Here is a 14,454-nt window from a genome sequence, read left to right as displayed (position 1 = left end):
CGAATGATTCTGTGGAGTTCAGGTTGAAGGTGACCTGCGACGGAACACACTTGCATTACATCAAAGCTTATCAGTTCGTCGACTCGCCGGAATGGGAGGCCATGCACGAGAACATCGACGACGTCTTCCAAGTGACGATTCGAGCGGAGGAGTCTAGCACGTACATCTGTTGGACCAGGCTGAAGTTGCTCAGGGTACTCAGGCATAGGCCCCTGCTCAAGGTCGTCCTCAACACCCTCATCGGTAAGGACATTACGTCCAAGTTGTACGCCCTTAACGAGCAGCTCGCTGGTGTCGCCGCGGCCAGTGAGACAACCACGTCGAATCCTTACAGGGGCGTCGCGAGAAGTCTCAGCGTCGACGCTGTAAACACTGAAACTGCCGGAAGAGTACGATCCACGACGTGGAAGGCACAGAGGAGGCACAGTAATCCGCGTAGCGACAGTAAGTTTCTTCGTTCCTCCTTTTCTATCCAATCGTTTGTTAAAGAGGGGATGCGATATCTGAGGACAGAGCACGTTAATTACCGGATGGGAAGTTTGTCGTTTGACAAATGAGAGAAAATCGTCGGGAGTATTGGAAATTTGTTTATCAGGTAGATTTTTCAGTTTCGTTACGGTAGATTTGATGATTTCACGCGTTTCGCGTTACGTTAAACGATAATACGAAAAGTATGGTTTTCCATGATCATCGAAGCGAAGTGAAATATTATTCGATCCAGCTATACTTCATCCTAATCGACGTGTAACAAACGCGCGCCATCGAGCATTCCGGCGCTGAAAGGATTAATTCAAGCTTCATTTCCCAAAGTAAAACCACCGTCATCTAATCGGCCGCAGAAAAACACGTTTCTCGAAATAGAACTGCACGATCACCATTCCCAATTATGCTCTCGGTGAATCCAGATCATCGAACAATCCACATATTCACTCCCCGACTGTCGAATCTCTTAGACAGTGACTGATTTTCGTTGAACACACAGTCATTCGGTCGATCAATATGAAATAGCAATTAGTCGACTGACAGATTGGGAGTGGTGACAAGGATCGAAATGAATTGTCCACAGGGAGTTCGCCATCCCGGTACTCGCACCAATACTGGGCGCCCGTGGTGGCAAATCACTTCCCGCCGAATTCGCCGTTCACCCAGGGTCAAAGCCTCGGGTACACGTTACTGCCGCAGGGTGTTCAGTTTTCGCCACCGCCACGGGCACCCTTTCTGTCGCATCAGCCGTTGACGCGACAGCGTAGCGGTGGCACGAGCGGCGATTACACCCTGCTACCTCAGACACCGAAGCTCGAGAGGAAACGCTCGAAAAAGGGGACGAGAGAGGTGAGTAGTAGTAGTATAGCGAGCACTCACGCTGAATTACCATCGCCTTTCTCTTCGAAATGGCATGTTTAGAGCGTCGCCAGTGGCCATTACTTGTGACTGGAAGATTCTACCGGATGATGTTGCATTTTTTGCGTTCGAGTCCCTAACGTCGAACGCCGACTATTTTGTTTCATACAATGTGCATGGAAGTGGGATTATTTCGTTTTTCGTTTAGTCGATTTTCAGTTGGATTTAAAATGTTGGCGTTGGATTTTTTCAATATCGACGTTATACGGTAATTTGGGAATGCTTGATCGATTCTTTTATTATTTTTAGGTACGTTCGTGTGTTTTCATTTAAACGCATAGAAAAATTTCTACTCGACGGAAAATTGATCGCGAAACGTAAATTTGACAATAAAGCTTTTAAACTAAAACTTTTTCAATTAGCTTCCTTTGAAATACAAATAAAACATACAAATTTCATTCGATAGTGTTCATAATTAAAGTATCGGTAATTGGATCGTTGTAGAGAGTTGGTTGGGAAATGCAACGCTATTAACACAGCGCTGGTAAAATTACTTCGAATTGATCAGACGATATAGTACACGGTTGATTCCATAGATCGATTAGAACGACCGTAGAACTTCACTAAAGTAGAGCAAATTAATTTCTGACGTTTGTAGCACGTTTTAAAGAAACAAGTCAAGATTTACTCGAATTCTAACATGATCTACAAAAATATTACGTTATAGTTAAATTTGTAACAATATTTCTAATCGCCTCTCAGTCTTCCGACTTGATCCACCCCCACTAGTTTTCGTTGTCACTGAAAACTACGTTCAGTGACTCTAACGTAGCGCAGCGACTGCACAGGAATTTTCATGACACTATTATTCGGCAATCCGTACGCGTTTTTATCCATAGCTTCTGTTTATCTGGTTTCACGCGGCTATACAACCAGATTTCTGCAGTCGATGCGACTTTCGGTCGTCCGTTCCATTTCACTTTGCGAATGATTAAGTGTCCATTCGCGAACACGGGCGAGCGTAGCCCGTTCGTCTTCGACTGGAACGTGGAAACCCAGAAGTATCTGCGTCCACGATATAAATCGCCAGGCGGGAATCGGGACAAAAAGCTCGACGAATATATCGCTACAGAAAAACTCAATTACCGCGCGTACTCGAGCCAGAAAAGTGAGCCGATATTAAGTTAGCATCGGCTTCGTTTCAGCAGCGCCCCAGGCTAGATGATTTTATTCTTAAGCCGCGCAGAAAAAAGGAAAAAAAAGGTAACAAAATGAACAGAAACCCGACTGTTGTCCACTTGTGAATGGAGCAGCTGTCTCGTAAAAATAAAAGGCTAAAAGAGAGAACACTTCAAGTCACGAGTGTCAGAAAACTAGCTTCCTTCGCACGAACAAATGGTGCGACGTTGGATGCACGTCTCGTTCTCTTTTTACTCTCGTTTTCCTCGTTTCAGCGGGACGAATTTGGCTAATCGACCGTTTCATCCGGAATATTTTTCCGTCGAATGCTTCCTTCCCGTTTCAACTGAATTTTGTGAATTAATTTTCTACCATTTTCTGTAGAATCTTCGATGTAGTTGCGATAGCTCGCTCGTTTTTAAAACGTTGTTGATGCAAAACTCGGAAACAGGCAACAGGCAGCAATGACGAAAGATCTTCATTTATAATCGGTCTCGTGTATCGATTATTTAATGCCTCTTGATTTCAAATTCAGAGGTGACGATTCGAGAAAATTATCCAATTTACAAAGGAGTTGTTTTCAAACGAACCACTCCACTAATCATCACTGCAAATAAAGTAATTCAAGGATCGTGCACGGTAAATTCATGAAAGTTCCTCAGCCGTGCACGATAACATTATGTTTGTGAGCGGCGTAATCGTTTTGTAGCAACGAGCGCGATTCAGAGTCACCATTCATCATCGTTCTCCTCTCGGCTGGTTTGCACGATACAAAGGGGGACAAGAGAAGTTTGAATAACGCGAAATAATGCTTACGTAATTGCACAGAGGCTCGTTGCCGCGCTTAGATTCACGTAAATAGGATACTTAGAAGGAGTCGCGCTAACCGTAAATCCAATTGGGTATCCAGGCAAAAGTTATGCAAGAAAATTGCATGTCTGATTCGTTGCACGCACATCGACCTTGTTAGATGAAATATTCCTATGATAACGAGATTAAGATAATCTTCTCGGTAGAAATAGGGACGTGCTTCCTCTAAGTAAACTAATATGCACCATCGTCTATAATTTTATTCCTTTACTCGCGTCTGATGAAAATTTTAGAGAACACCCATCGTTCGAACAGCATACGGAAAAGAAGACAAATTCTCCTTTGTTATATTCTTTTATTTTTATATCACCCCAAAAAAATTTAGAACGGAACGATGCATGATCGCAACGCTGACCTTTTGTGACCTAATAAAATGCCCACACGGTTCCCTTATCGGTTTTTCATGAATTACACGGCTTTTGTCCTGCGAAAGTTGGAATGTTTCGTCAATGAAATGTCACGGAATGGTTGATAGCCGAGGAAATTTGTCCCGTGATAACAATGCGAACGATGAAAAAGATTAATAAAGGAGCAGAGATTGTCGCGTGTTAGTACAAATGTTAAGAATGACAGTATCGCGTGTGACGCGTGAATATTTCAGTGGCTCGTGTGCCTCGCGTTCTTAACATGTTTCGTACGATGCATTAAGCAGTACAAGAAGCCTGAAACCGAGCGGTGCAATTTTTAAGAAAACCCCGCGGCTAATTCGCGTCGTTGTCGTGCCTCGTTTCACCGTCAGCCAGGTCTTTTAATTAGTCTGGCTAATTCACTTTGACAGGTGTGAAAGTAGTTGTCGTGCGAGCGAACCTTGATTCGCAAGATTGATAGAAGAAGAGACGAAAAGCAGCGAAGATAGAAATCGACGCGATTTTAGAAAAATAGTTACAAATTTAAACGCAGATCTGTATTTTATGCGGTGGCACCAAATTATTTTTCAACGAGACAATTATAAAGAAATATATTAGGTACGACCTTCGTATTACAGTATCGCTATAAAAACGTACTTATCATCTAAAAATGACAAATTTCCTTGGCTATTTTGAGACAATCACGATAATGCTACCAAGCTCCTTTGGCTTCTATCTTTGACCTTTTCGTACGCCTCCTTAGTAACACGCCTTTTAGTCTTACGAGGCACGTGTTCAGTAACTAGCAGACCTTAATGCCTTTTTGGTTGAAAATCGTTTTAAGGTCTAGGCTACGCTGCTAAGAACTTGCAGTTTTAGTTCTCGGAAATAATGGAAAATTTTCTGTCAGTATCGTAAAATCCTAGAAATTTCAGATCTTCGATTAATTCAAGAATGTAATGATCTCGGGACACGCTTCAATGGGCTCTAAATAATAATGTAATCGAATGCAACGTAATTTCTAATTTGATGCACTTAGATAACCGCTTTACGACGTACTGCACATATTCACTTAACAGCTATGTTATGCAAATCTAATTACAGAGGCATTTAATTAATTAGGTCGTTAGTGTACGGATCTGTCGCGAAACGCAACGCTTAATTTCTAGCTGTTACTAGAGGCCACTTAAATTTCACTTATTCCAACGAATGGAAACCTTCCTATCGTCAATCGTATTTGATATGTTGTAGATTTTCGTAATATTCATATGCAAATCGCGTTTTCGTAACCTTACAATCGTTACGTATTTCATTCGCGACGAAGGAAGAGAGTAACACGAAGCTAAAACTGAACTAAATTTCAAAACCGATTTACATACAACGTAATTCTAGCTGAATACTTAATTTCAATACTACATTGTCCAAGTACTTTCGTTTGATTTCTTTGATTTTCATGAACCTTATTTCAGCTAACTCTCGTAGTTGTCTTTTACTCGGACGAATTCAAACGTTCACACCCGTGCCAAGCCGCTCGACGTCACAGTACGACGTCATACACGAAGTGACCAGCCATTTTTCTCCCGTAATAGCCACACATTACCTAATCGTTCTCTTTTCTGAATTATTCCAGGTAACTTTCGAGACGCCCGTATGACGGTCGCTCGACGGGGAGGGCCCTGCAAGCGTACCACTTCTGTCGCTATCGCCTCAGCGTTCCGCCTAGCCCCGTCGAGATCTCATAAACGCGAACCATCTATCACGGTTCGTTCTGTGAAGCACGTCGCCGACGTCGTCCGGCTACTAACATAGCACGGCCTATCCAGCAGCAGCCGCCAGAGTGTCGCGTGGCCGCATGGTCGCGTGACGCGGATCCAGACAGACAGACACGGACGACAATGAACGCTCGAGCGCAGTTTGTGCATCTATCTGTGTGTATGTGTATGCGCGCGCGTGTCTGTATGCATATATGTGCAAATGTGTGTATGTATGTGTGCGCGCGTCGATGCTCTGTGAACATTCGCGGAACTTCGTTTACGCGAACCGCGAACTTCGAAACGAACGCGTGTTCCACTCGTCGAGTACTGTAATCGACGAAGACGCGCGACGGTCTGACCATGTTCATATCCCGCAAGTGCTACGCCTTACACGTAACTGATACACGCAGAGCCACGTAACACGTGCACAATAAAATACCTAAGCAAAACCTAAGCCGTGTGTTCGCTATTGATCGTGGTGAAAGGAGTTTGCATGGTGTTCCTCGACACACGAGTGGCCGGTGTCGCGAAACGCGTCTGTTCTCCTTCCACTTCTTCCTCTGCTAATTCTTCCGCTACTTCTTCTTCTTCTTCTTCTTCTTCTCCTGATTCTTCTTCTTCTTCTTCTCCTACATCGAGGAAACGGTGTTCGGAAGAAAGAGGAAGTTAACGTCGTTGGAAGCGAAGGTTCGTCAGGAAGTTACGAAAGAGTTGACCAAAAAGCGTGCTGGAAAACTGGGACGAAGAGAAAAGTTTCGTGGGCAGGTGATGAAAGGCGAGAGAGAAATCGAAGGAAGGATAGACTGCTTGGTAACTCGAATTACACGCTCGTTGAAACATCGAATCCTTCGATCGAGTCTGAAAAGGATGGATGACGAAGTGGAAGGGAGAAATTGAGAAGATAGAGTTTGTGCTTTACATTCGCACAGAAAACCAAGGAAGTAGCCGTTCCGCGATCGTCCGACGGTTTCTAGTCCTCCACCTAAACTTTTATGACCACGCACGCGTTCAATTTTCGCGACGAACTCGCGGCCGCTGTTCAAACGCTTCTTCTTTTCCTCCTTCCGCTCGCAAACGGAATCCATTTCAACGTTCGTTCACACGCGAGTGATGTTCCACGTTATGATCGTTGTGGAAGAGCACCGGGAGAAATTTCACGCGTTTGCTAGTTTTCGCTCGAGAAGGATCGCCGACAGCGAACACGCAGAAATTCCTACGGAATCATCTAAACATGATTTAAAAATGAAAAATAGATTATAATTGTATACTTGTGACGAGCGTCGCCGCTGTGTACACCCTTACATCGACTGTGATTATAATGGATATAATTATTAAGTCTTTCAGAGGATGCCGAATAAATACACAGTACAGAAACTCGCTGCGAACGAGTTAACAAGCGCAGGATTACCTGGCAGTCCTCGAGGTCGGTAAGTTTAGACGTCTCGCGATTGCCAGTGATTTCCCGGTTGAAGTGAAACTTTTAATAATTCATCGTTTCCATGTGTTTGCTAAAATTGATAGAAAGTATCGTATAAATATGGATTGGGGCATTCGTTCTCGTTCTACGATGCAACAACGGCTTACGAATCTTTCTTTCTCTCAAGTCGTTTAGCGCAACAGTCTCGATCCAATAATTCGTTTCATTAAGTAGTCAAGCTTTTTCTTTCTCGCGAAATCGAATTTCACATGGTTAGGCGGGCAATGGAATCGAACGAGCCATTGAATTTCCAAAGCGAGTTCATTTAGTTTGCCGTTGAAAAAGAAGCAATTAATTTCCTTTGGACGAGCGATCGGCTCGGCGACTCGCCCTACCACAGATTCGTTGGCTGACGCGTCTGAACTACGATATCGATCTCTCGAGGACGCCAACCGTAGGCAAGATCGGATAAGAAATGAAAACCGAGAAATGAAAAGAAAAACAGGAAAAATGCGATACGCCGAGAACGCAACGCAGAATTTCGAATTACAGAGCAGAGATTATGGCCGCTTCTGGGATGATCGAGAAAGGTAATCGAACGTGCACAGAGCAACCGGCGAAAGGGAAGAAACAACGGTAACGTCATCAATAGCAGCAACACAATAACGAGAAACAAGTTGAATGAAAGAAAAAGGAAAGAACGAATTAAAAGAAGAAGAAAGAACAACAAGAGTTCGTGCAAAAGGATGGAATGAAGAAAAGAGAACGAGCGTAATCTCCAGACGTAACGCAATAAGTGCTTCGTTAAAATGAAGAAAAAACCTGCAATAAAGTGCTTCGAAAATAAACCAAAAAAAAAAAAAAGATAAAATAAAATAAAAATAAAGTAAAATCGTAGTTGATTATCGAGAGGGTTAACAGAGCAGAGTTATGGTTTAAGGCGAACGTAAGATTAAAACTTATAACGTACGCGTCGCGCGAGAATACAAAAAGATAAAATGTAAAGTAAAAACAGATATAAAATAGAGCACGTGTAGTGGAGGGAGGGGGACGAATATTAAAACAAAATAAAAAAATTTGAAGAAAATAAAACAATGTGTGTTTGTATGTTTCTATGTTTATATAATCCCCGCGTGTGAGAGCGAGGCCGTAGAAGATCCAATAAGACGCACAAACAATTTAAACGAACGATTTAAAAAATAAAGAATAGAAAAGAACGTGGAATAGGAAACGAGACGAACGAAAAAAGAAGGAAGAGAGAGATGAATGAAAACGGAAGTGAAACGAAGAACGCACGTGTGATGTGAGAAAAAGTAGTGACGGTCGTGTTGGCACAGGCAACCGAAAGCAGGTGCGTGTGTTTGATGTAACGACGATCGAGCAACCCGTTACGTTTGTTGCAAACGTGTCTTGTTGCATCGAGAATTGTAACGCGTGTAGTAGTCGTTGTTCTTGAGCTACGTTCGTTGGAAAATATATCGTGGCTGATAGACCGATGTTGTAAAGCGAACGATGTGTTTGAACGTGAAACATATGTTGCAGTTGATAGTCACTGCCGTAGAAATTGTGAATATATTATCGATAGTGTAAATTTAGAGAGATATTGGATCGACCAGAAGCGAGTTTGGGATTACACGTCATGTTTGAAATATTTCAACGAAATTATTAGAAATCAGAGTAAGACGATGAATGAAATTTATGGAGAAAAAGATATAAAAATTCTCATTAGCCAAAGCGTGTGAATTATTATTAATTATATCGATATTTATTTCTCTTTTTTACGACAATTTTCCTTGTTTCTAGGATATTTAATTTAGCGAGGTGTTCACATTAAATTTAGCGTACTAATAATCGTTACACGGATTTAAATCTAAATTAAAATTAAAATGTCATTCGCAAACATATTTACAAAGGCTGGTAATTATGCTATATTTAAAAAAAAAATTCATATACGTTTTTACAAACAAACATTGACAATGCAATTAGGATATTAATAAATTCGCGATACAACGAAATTTAAGATAATAGATAATCCCAAACTTGCGAAAGATAGCATAAGGATTGACGATTACAAAATTTCTTTTTATTGCTAGTTATTTCTCAAAATGACACGAACGATAATATTTTTTTAATAACTGTAAATAACGCGAACGAAATCACGTTTACTCGTTATGAATGAAAAGGTACCTGTTTTAAGCTATCGCGAAATGGTATTTATCTCTCTAGATTTACTACCAGCTTCAAATAACGTTAATAATATCAATGTTTCGTCTATTTTCATTCGCCGTATTTTTTCACCAGTTAGCCATGTTATATAAAATATAATTTGCGATTAATATATCTTGTTAGCAAAATTAAACATTATTTACAGTGCGACGTAGAATTTTATTAAAGTCACCGCAAGAACTCGCTTCGCAGCAAACAACGCAGCAACTAATTATTTATATATATACACGATAATTTGTTGTATCAATTTTTGGAAAAGGACCGAAGTTCGACCAGGTAAGTCATGCAATATTGATTATAGAATACAAAAACATGTTCCAAAAATATCTGAACTCTAATCTCTAAATATCGAAATTATCAATAAACGAAGGAAACTCCCAACTTGTTTTCTATCAAATTCTTTCTATTTTTATAACAAACAATTAACCTTGTACGTTGCGCTACTACAATCATCGATAAACGATATAATCAAACACACGTATAAAGAAGTTAGGATAGTCATTAAAAAGAAAAAAAAAAAAAAGGCCTCTTTGAGCTTTGGATCGTAGTCGCTTCTCGAACAGTTTTTATCGCTATCGTATATTCTTGATATTTAATCACGTAAAGAAACTAACGAGTTGTCGATCGATCGTGATCGATTAGTGTCACTATCAAATACATACATAGTATCGTAATATATAGTTTCTATGACAATACGTAAGTGGTAGAGATTCTCGAAAAAAATCCAATTTCTCCGTGGCCGTGTAAAACACAGCGATCATAGAACATATTTACATATTGACGCGCTTATATTTTTATATACGTATAGTAAGAAGAATTGTAAAATAATATCGTTATAGCGTATTGTACATAAGAGACAGTATTACGTATCGTGGTTAATGGCGTTGCAGCGTTTCTTCGGAATTCTCGAACGCGTTGGTCAAATAGCTGAAAATACTCCAAATACTCCAAATATTCGAATATTCATCACGTAGATCGCTGAGCGTTGTTCTCATTTGAAATTGCACCGTTTCGATTATTTTGCTAAATAATAGCGTTAATTCTTTGTCTGGCATCGTATTTTATTTACTCCGTTCAAAACGTGCTTTTGTTTCGTCGTATGGAATTGTTCGACTTTGTGCTTTTTCGGAGGAATAAATTTGATGGGAAATTGTTTGATAACATATTACGGCTACGAGCGGCTCATAAATTTTTCAATGAAAAATTGGTGTTATCGATATTTGCATATTGAACTAATCATTTGAGATTATGAAGTTTTATTAAATTTTCAGATTAATTTACATAAATGTCTAGTTCACGATAGAACACGGTTAATAATTAAGTAAAATATTTTACTTTTACCAAAGAAACGTTTGTTTCTTAAGATTATTGCTCTGAGAAAATAATACTTTCGAACTGCCGATTGTATTTAATAGCCATTCAACAAGTTACATTATTTCGATGAAAATTTTCTAAGCTGACACTTGTCGCTGTTTCCCAGACAAAGTACCTTATAACAGACAATTGACTTGTTGAAAATACTGGGTATTGCCAGTCAAAGAATTAATATTGTCTATAGAAACGAAGACGGCGTCGATGGTATTAGTAGTAGCGGATTGTACAAGTCAGACGTGGCTCGGAGCCGTCAGATTTTAAAATATCTCTGTTTTATTTCTCGCTGTTTCTGTTTGCCGAATTTCAGAGGGAGTGGAAATAAAAATCGTCTGGATTAAATATTAATATGCATAACATATAGACCTGTATATTTTATTTCCAGTAAAAAATTGTTAACTTTTGCGTTAAATTAGGATCGCACGAAATAAAAAATGAATGTTACTAATGAAATTGTTTTAGTTTATTGGGATTGAAAGTTTAAATTATACTTTATCGTATTTCTTTTTTTATAAAAAAATGTATAAGTTAAATTACATCATTTCAGGATTCGAAATACGCAGTTTTACATTGAATAAAATTACAATGAAATTTAATACTTTTCGCTCAACGTACCTACAACGTCCCATTTGTCGGTATAATATCTCCAGTGTTTTACTCGTTTTGCTAACAAGAGGAACATTAATAACAGAAATGTCACGGAGCATTTTTATCATCGTAGAATTTTCCACTATAGAGAGATATTTTAATCGATAACGATACCTACAATTTCTTTTACGTGAATCACCTTTGCAAATCCTCATATTTGTCGTATGTTTCGCTATTATCATCGAAACAGGAATCGAAGCGTATGATAAAAGAGAGAATTAATTAGCGTTTTGTTTGATTCGACGAATTCAGAGGACCTTCGAGTATTCTCATCTGCACCAGTATTATCCATCTACCAATTATACGCGTGTTCCTCTGAAACAACGATCTCTCTTCGATTCCACGAATTTCCAAGAACTTTACCCTTTGATCTCTCGCTTGTAGACAGAGAATGCGTACAGCAGATAATCGTTCCCTTTTACCTTTACGACATACGCTATCGCTCAAATGTATCCAAACGTTTGATTCTTAACAAGACGATTCAGACGATTCACGTTAGAGGTGAAAATCCTTTTATATAAAATTTTCTCTTTTGTTACCATCAAATGAATAAAAATGAGATGATTTATCTGTCGATTCGATCATTAGTTAACAAATATTCTTACTTATTTCAATAACATTTAGGTACGTACCGTTACTATAAATTACGAATCGATCGAGTGTCCGAATATTTGTAAGCGGTAGCATAAATCCGACGTTAGAGGATTCTGAAAATCGTACAAAAACGATGGACATCGACGAACGTAAACAGCAATTATAACATCGTGTAACGAGGTACGTGGCATCGGACACGCGTTCTACGTGTCCTGGTTCCTTGAATTCGTCGATATTGGCATGAAACCAGCTGAGCGGCGAACGTCTGGCTAGATTTTAGGCCGAGTTATTTACATACGAATGGAGACTGAACCGAATGCATTTGCCAAACATTTTTTTCTTCCACAACCCCACGCTCGATATTTTCGACATCCGCAGACCCGGTTGTACAGTATGTCTCGTATAATGTGAACAAGAATGCATTTGGAGATGAGAGGGGACAGCTGGTGATTCATGGGACGCGTGTCGTGTCGAGTCGTTAATCGTTTAGCCGATAATACCGTTTCCGGTCAATACGCACGAAAATCGTAATTAATGCCTGAAATGTGCGGAATTTTGATGCGTCCTGTAACTCTGTTTCAAAGTGCGCAACGATGCACGAACGTTCCGGCGAATTCTCAAAATATTTAATATTGGGAAAATGTGGCACGTTTATGGAGCTTAATTCGCATGTTTTCGAGCGATGCAGATGGTTATAAATGACGCGATAGAAATTCACTGACCGTTTCCCGCCTTTGCTAAATTTAGACATTTTTCACTGTTACAACTAGATGCGGCGCCTTTTTTATTTCGTCATAATTTCGATCTGCCAATTTTCTTTCCCCTTAGCACGAATTTCTGAAATTTCTCAAACGTGTATTCTCCTTCGCCTGATATTTCGACGTTGATGCGTTCGAAAAGTTTACGCAGGAATTTAAGAGAAATTTGCAGGCTATGAACTTTCGTAAAAATAGGAATTTTATCGAATAATAAACGGACCGTTCCTTGCAGTGGCTTTCACGAACCTTTTCTCTGTAGATTTTGATCTGTTACTGCCTGAAAATACAAAGATTCGAGGTTTCCACGCTCGAGTAGCCACGAAAGATTACTCGAAGCGACAAGATCATAGCGTTTCCGTTTGACGCGAAAGAATGGTCTGGATCGATAGAAAAGAATTCAGCTCGAATAATGTTTCCTCGGTCCGGTAATCGGGAGGAACGTTGTTTTAATCGCAATCAAGTACGACAAGAAGACATCGATAATCGTATCGAGTGTCAGGTGTTAGCTCATCCTTTGTGTACTTTTCCTACCGACGATCTTCATCGATTTTCGATTATCTCCGTTTTCGTAATGAATATTCCTAAAAGGATTGGCGCGAACCGATGGTTAACGAGCGCGAAGAAAAATGACCGAAAGGTTTTGCACGAAAATGAACCGTTTCCAGAACGTTTCGTGAGAAAATTCAAGCCTTTAATTCTTCACGCAAATCGACCGATCTTTGTATCACTTTGAATTACAAAATTCGGCCTAGTTCAGCGTGCCGTGTTCGATTTGAATTATTTATTACCATTTCAATTAATTACGAGAAGAAACACCAGCTGTACCTGTCGCAACGAGGGATAATTTTCTAATGTATTGGAAATAAATTCCAACCATTCAGCTAACGAAAATGTCTCTAAATAATGAAACATCGCGATTGTTAAATGTTAATGATCGTTTTATATTACATTAAACATAAACGTAATATAATTCGAAATCCGAGATATTATAATTTCCACAAAGATTCATGGGGTTATTAACATGATGTAAGATGAATAGGTCAACTAAATCTGCTTAAGAGGGAAACACAAGTTATATCGAACCGAAGCATAAATTCTTGTCATCGTTACTCCATTATTTACGAAAAATGTATAGCTATCGTAAAATTCAAAAGCTTGGGGAAAACAACTTCAGTTCGACATCGCATACCCGGCACAAAACTCAGTAAAATTTGACCTCTCTTTATCTCTTCCACATCACGTCGTAACCGAGATTTTGTCAAAAAGCGGTCTTGCCGAAAGCGTGACATTCGTTTAAGCGAAATCGTATTTTCCGACGAAGCGTAGCGTTTACCGTAGAGAACGAGAGCCCGAAGAGCGTCTTTTTCCACGTTGCTTCGCGTTATCCGTAGAACAGCGAACAGGAACAGCGTGCAAAAAATAATTGGGAGCGAGACGAGAATATGCGAATAGAACGAAAGAACGAACGAGAATAAGATAGCAAAAAAAATAAAAAAAAAAAGAGAAAAGAGAACGAGAAGAAAGGAAAGACCGAACGATGATGAATGGCAACAACAGCACTGTATATTATTGCAATTATTTATTATTACAACATGTTCGTTGACTATTATGTTAGAAATAAAAACTACATTGAGAAACTGGCCGAGTAAAGTGAATTTCTAATGGGACAAACCCTCGAAATATTTCCATTTTTCCCCGAGATCTCTCCTTTGTTCATCCCACTCCGACGTTTATTCTGCCCCTATCGTTTCATTCTCCGGTCCCTTTCGCTCTTTATAGTCACGGAAACACCGAAGTGGGAACGCGAGGGCACTCGAGCCGGAAGAAAAGCGGAACAAGAGAGGAGGACGCGGCTGAAGGCTCCGCTTCGAAACACAATATTTGCTGTTTCTTCATCGCCCGCCCACTCAAGAACGATTCCACGAGTTTTCGAGTGCTCGATCGCTGGT

The 14,454-nt window shown here is 39.9% G+C and overlaps 3 protein-coding genes across 5 annotated transcripts in view; 1 reads left to right on the top strand and 2 right to left on the bottom strand.

The window, feature by feature from the left end:
- The window catches only part of LOC139995887 (popeye domain-containing protein 1-like), a 62,370-nt gene extending 53,089 nt beyond the window's left edge, over positions 1 to 9,281 (top strand). For 2 of the 3 annotated variants that reach the window (XM_072019811.1, XM_072019812.1), the window contains exons 5-7: positions 23 to 444; positions 1,067 to 1,332; positions 5,368 to 9,281. In XM_072019811.1, the coding sequence (XP_071875912.1) occupies positions 23 to 444; positions 1,067 to 1,332; positions 5,368 to 5,391 (712 nt within the window). In that variant the 3' untranslated portion in view covers positions 5,392 to 9,281. The remainder of the gene's footprint in view (positions 1 to 22; positions 445 to 1,066; positions 1,333 to 5,367) is intronic. The other variant, XM_072019813.1, reaches the window with a different exon arrangement.
- Ef-1a-f1 (translation elongation factor eEF-1 alpha chain) overlaps positions 1 to 14,454 on the bottom strand; it is a 236,339-nt gene that overhangs the window by 73,626 nt on the left and 148,259 nt on the right. The gene's annotated exons all lie outside the window — the stretch shown is intronic.
- The window catches only part of Ada2a (Transcriptional adapter 2A), a 330,348-nt gene that overhangs the window by 169,366 nt on the left and 146,528 nt on the right, over positions 1 to 14,454 (bottom strand). The window lies entirely within an intron of this gene.

The sequence above is a fragment of the Bombus fervidus genome, chromosome 16 (genome assembly GCF_041682495.2).
Source record: "Bombus fervidus isolate BK054 chromosome 16, iyBomFerv1, whole genome shotgun sequence".
NCBI lineage: Eukaryota > Metazoa > Arthropoda > Insecta > Hymenoptera > Apidae > Bombus > Bombus fervidus.
The sequence above is the reverse complement of the archived record's forward strand: the minus strand, read 5'-3'. Positions and strand labels throughout refer to the sequence as shown.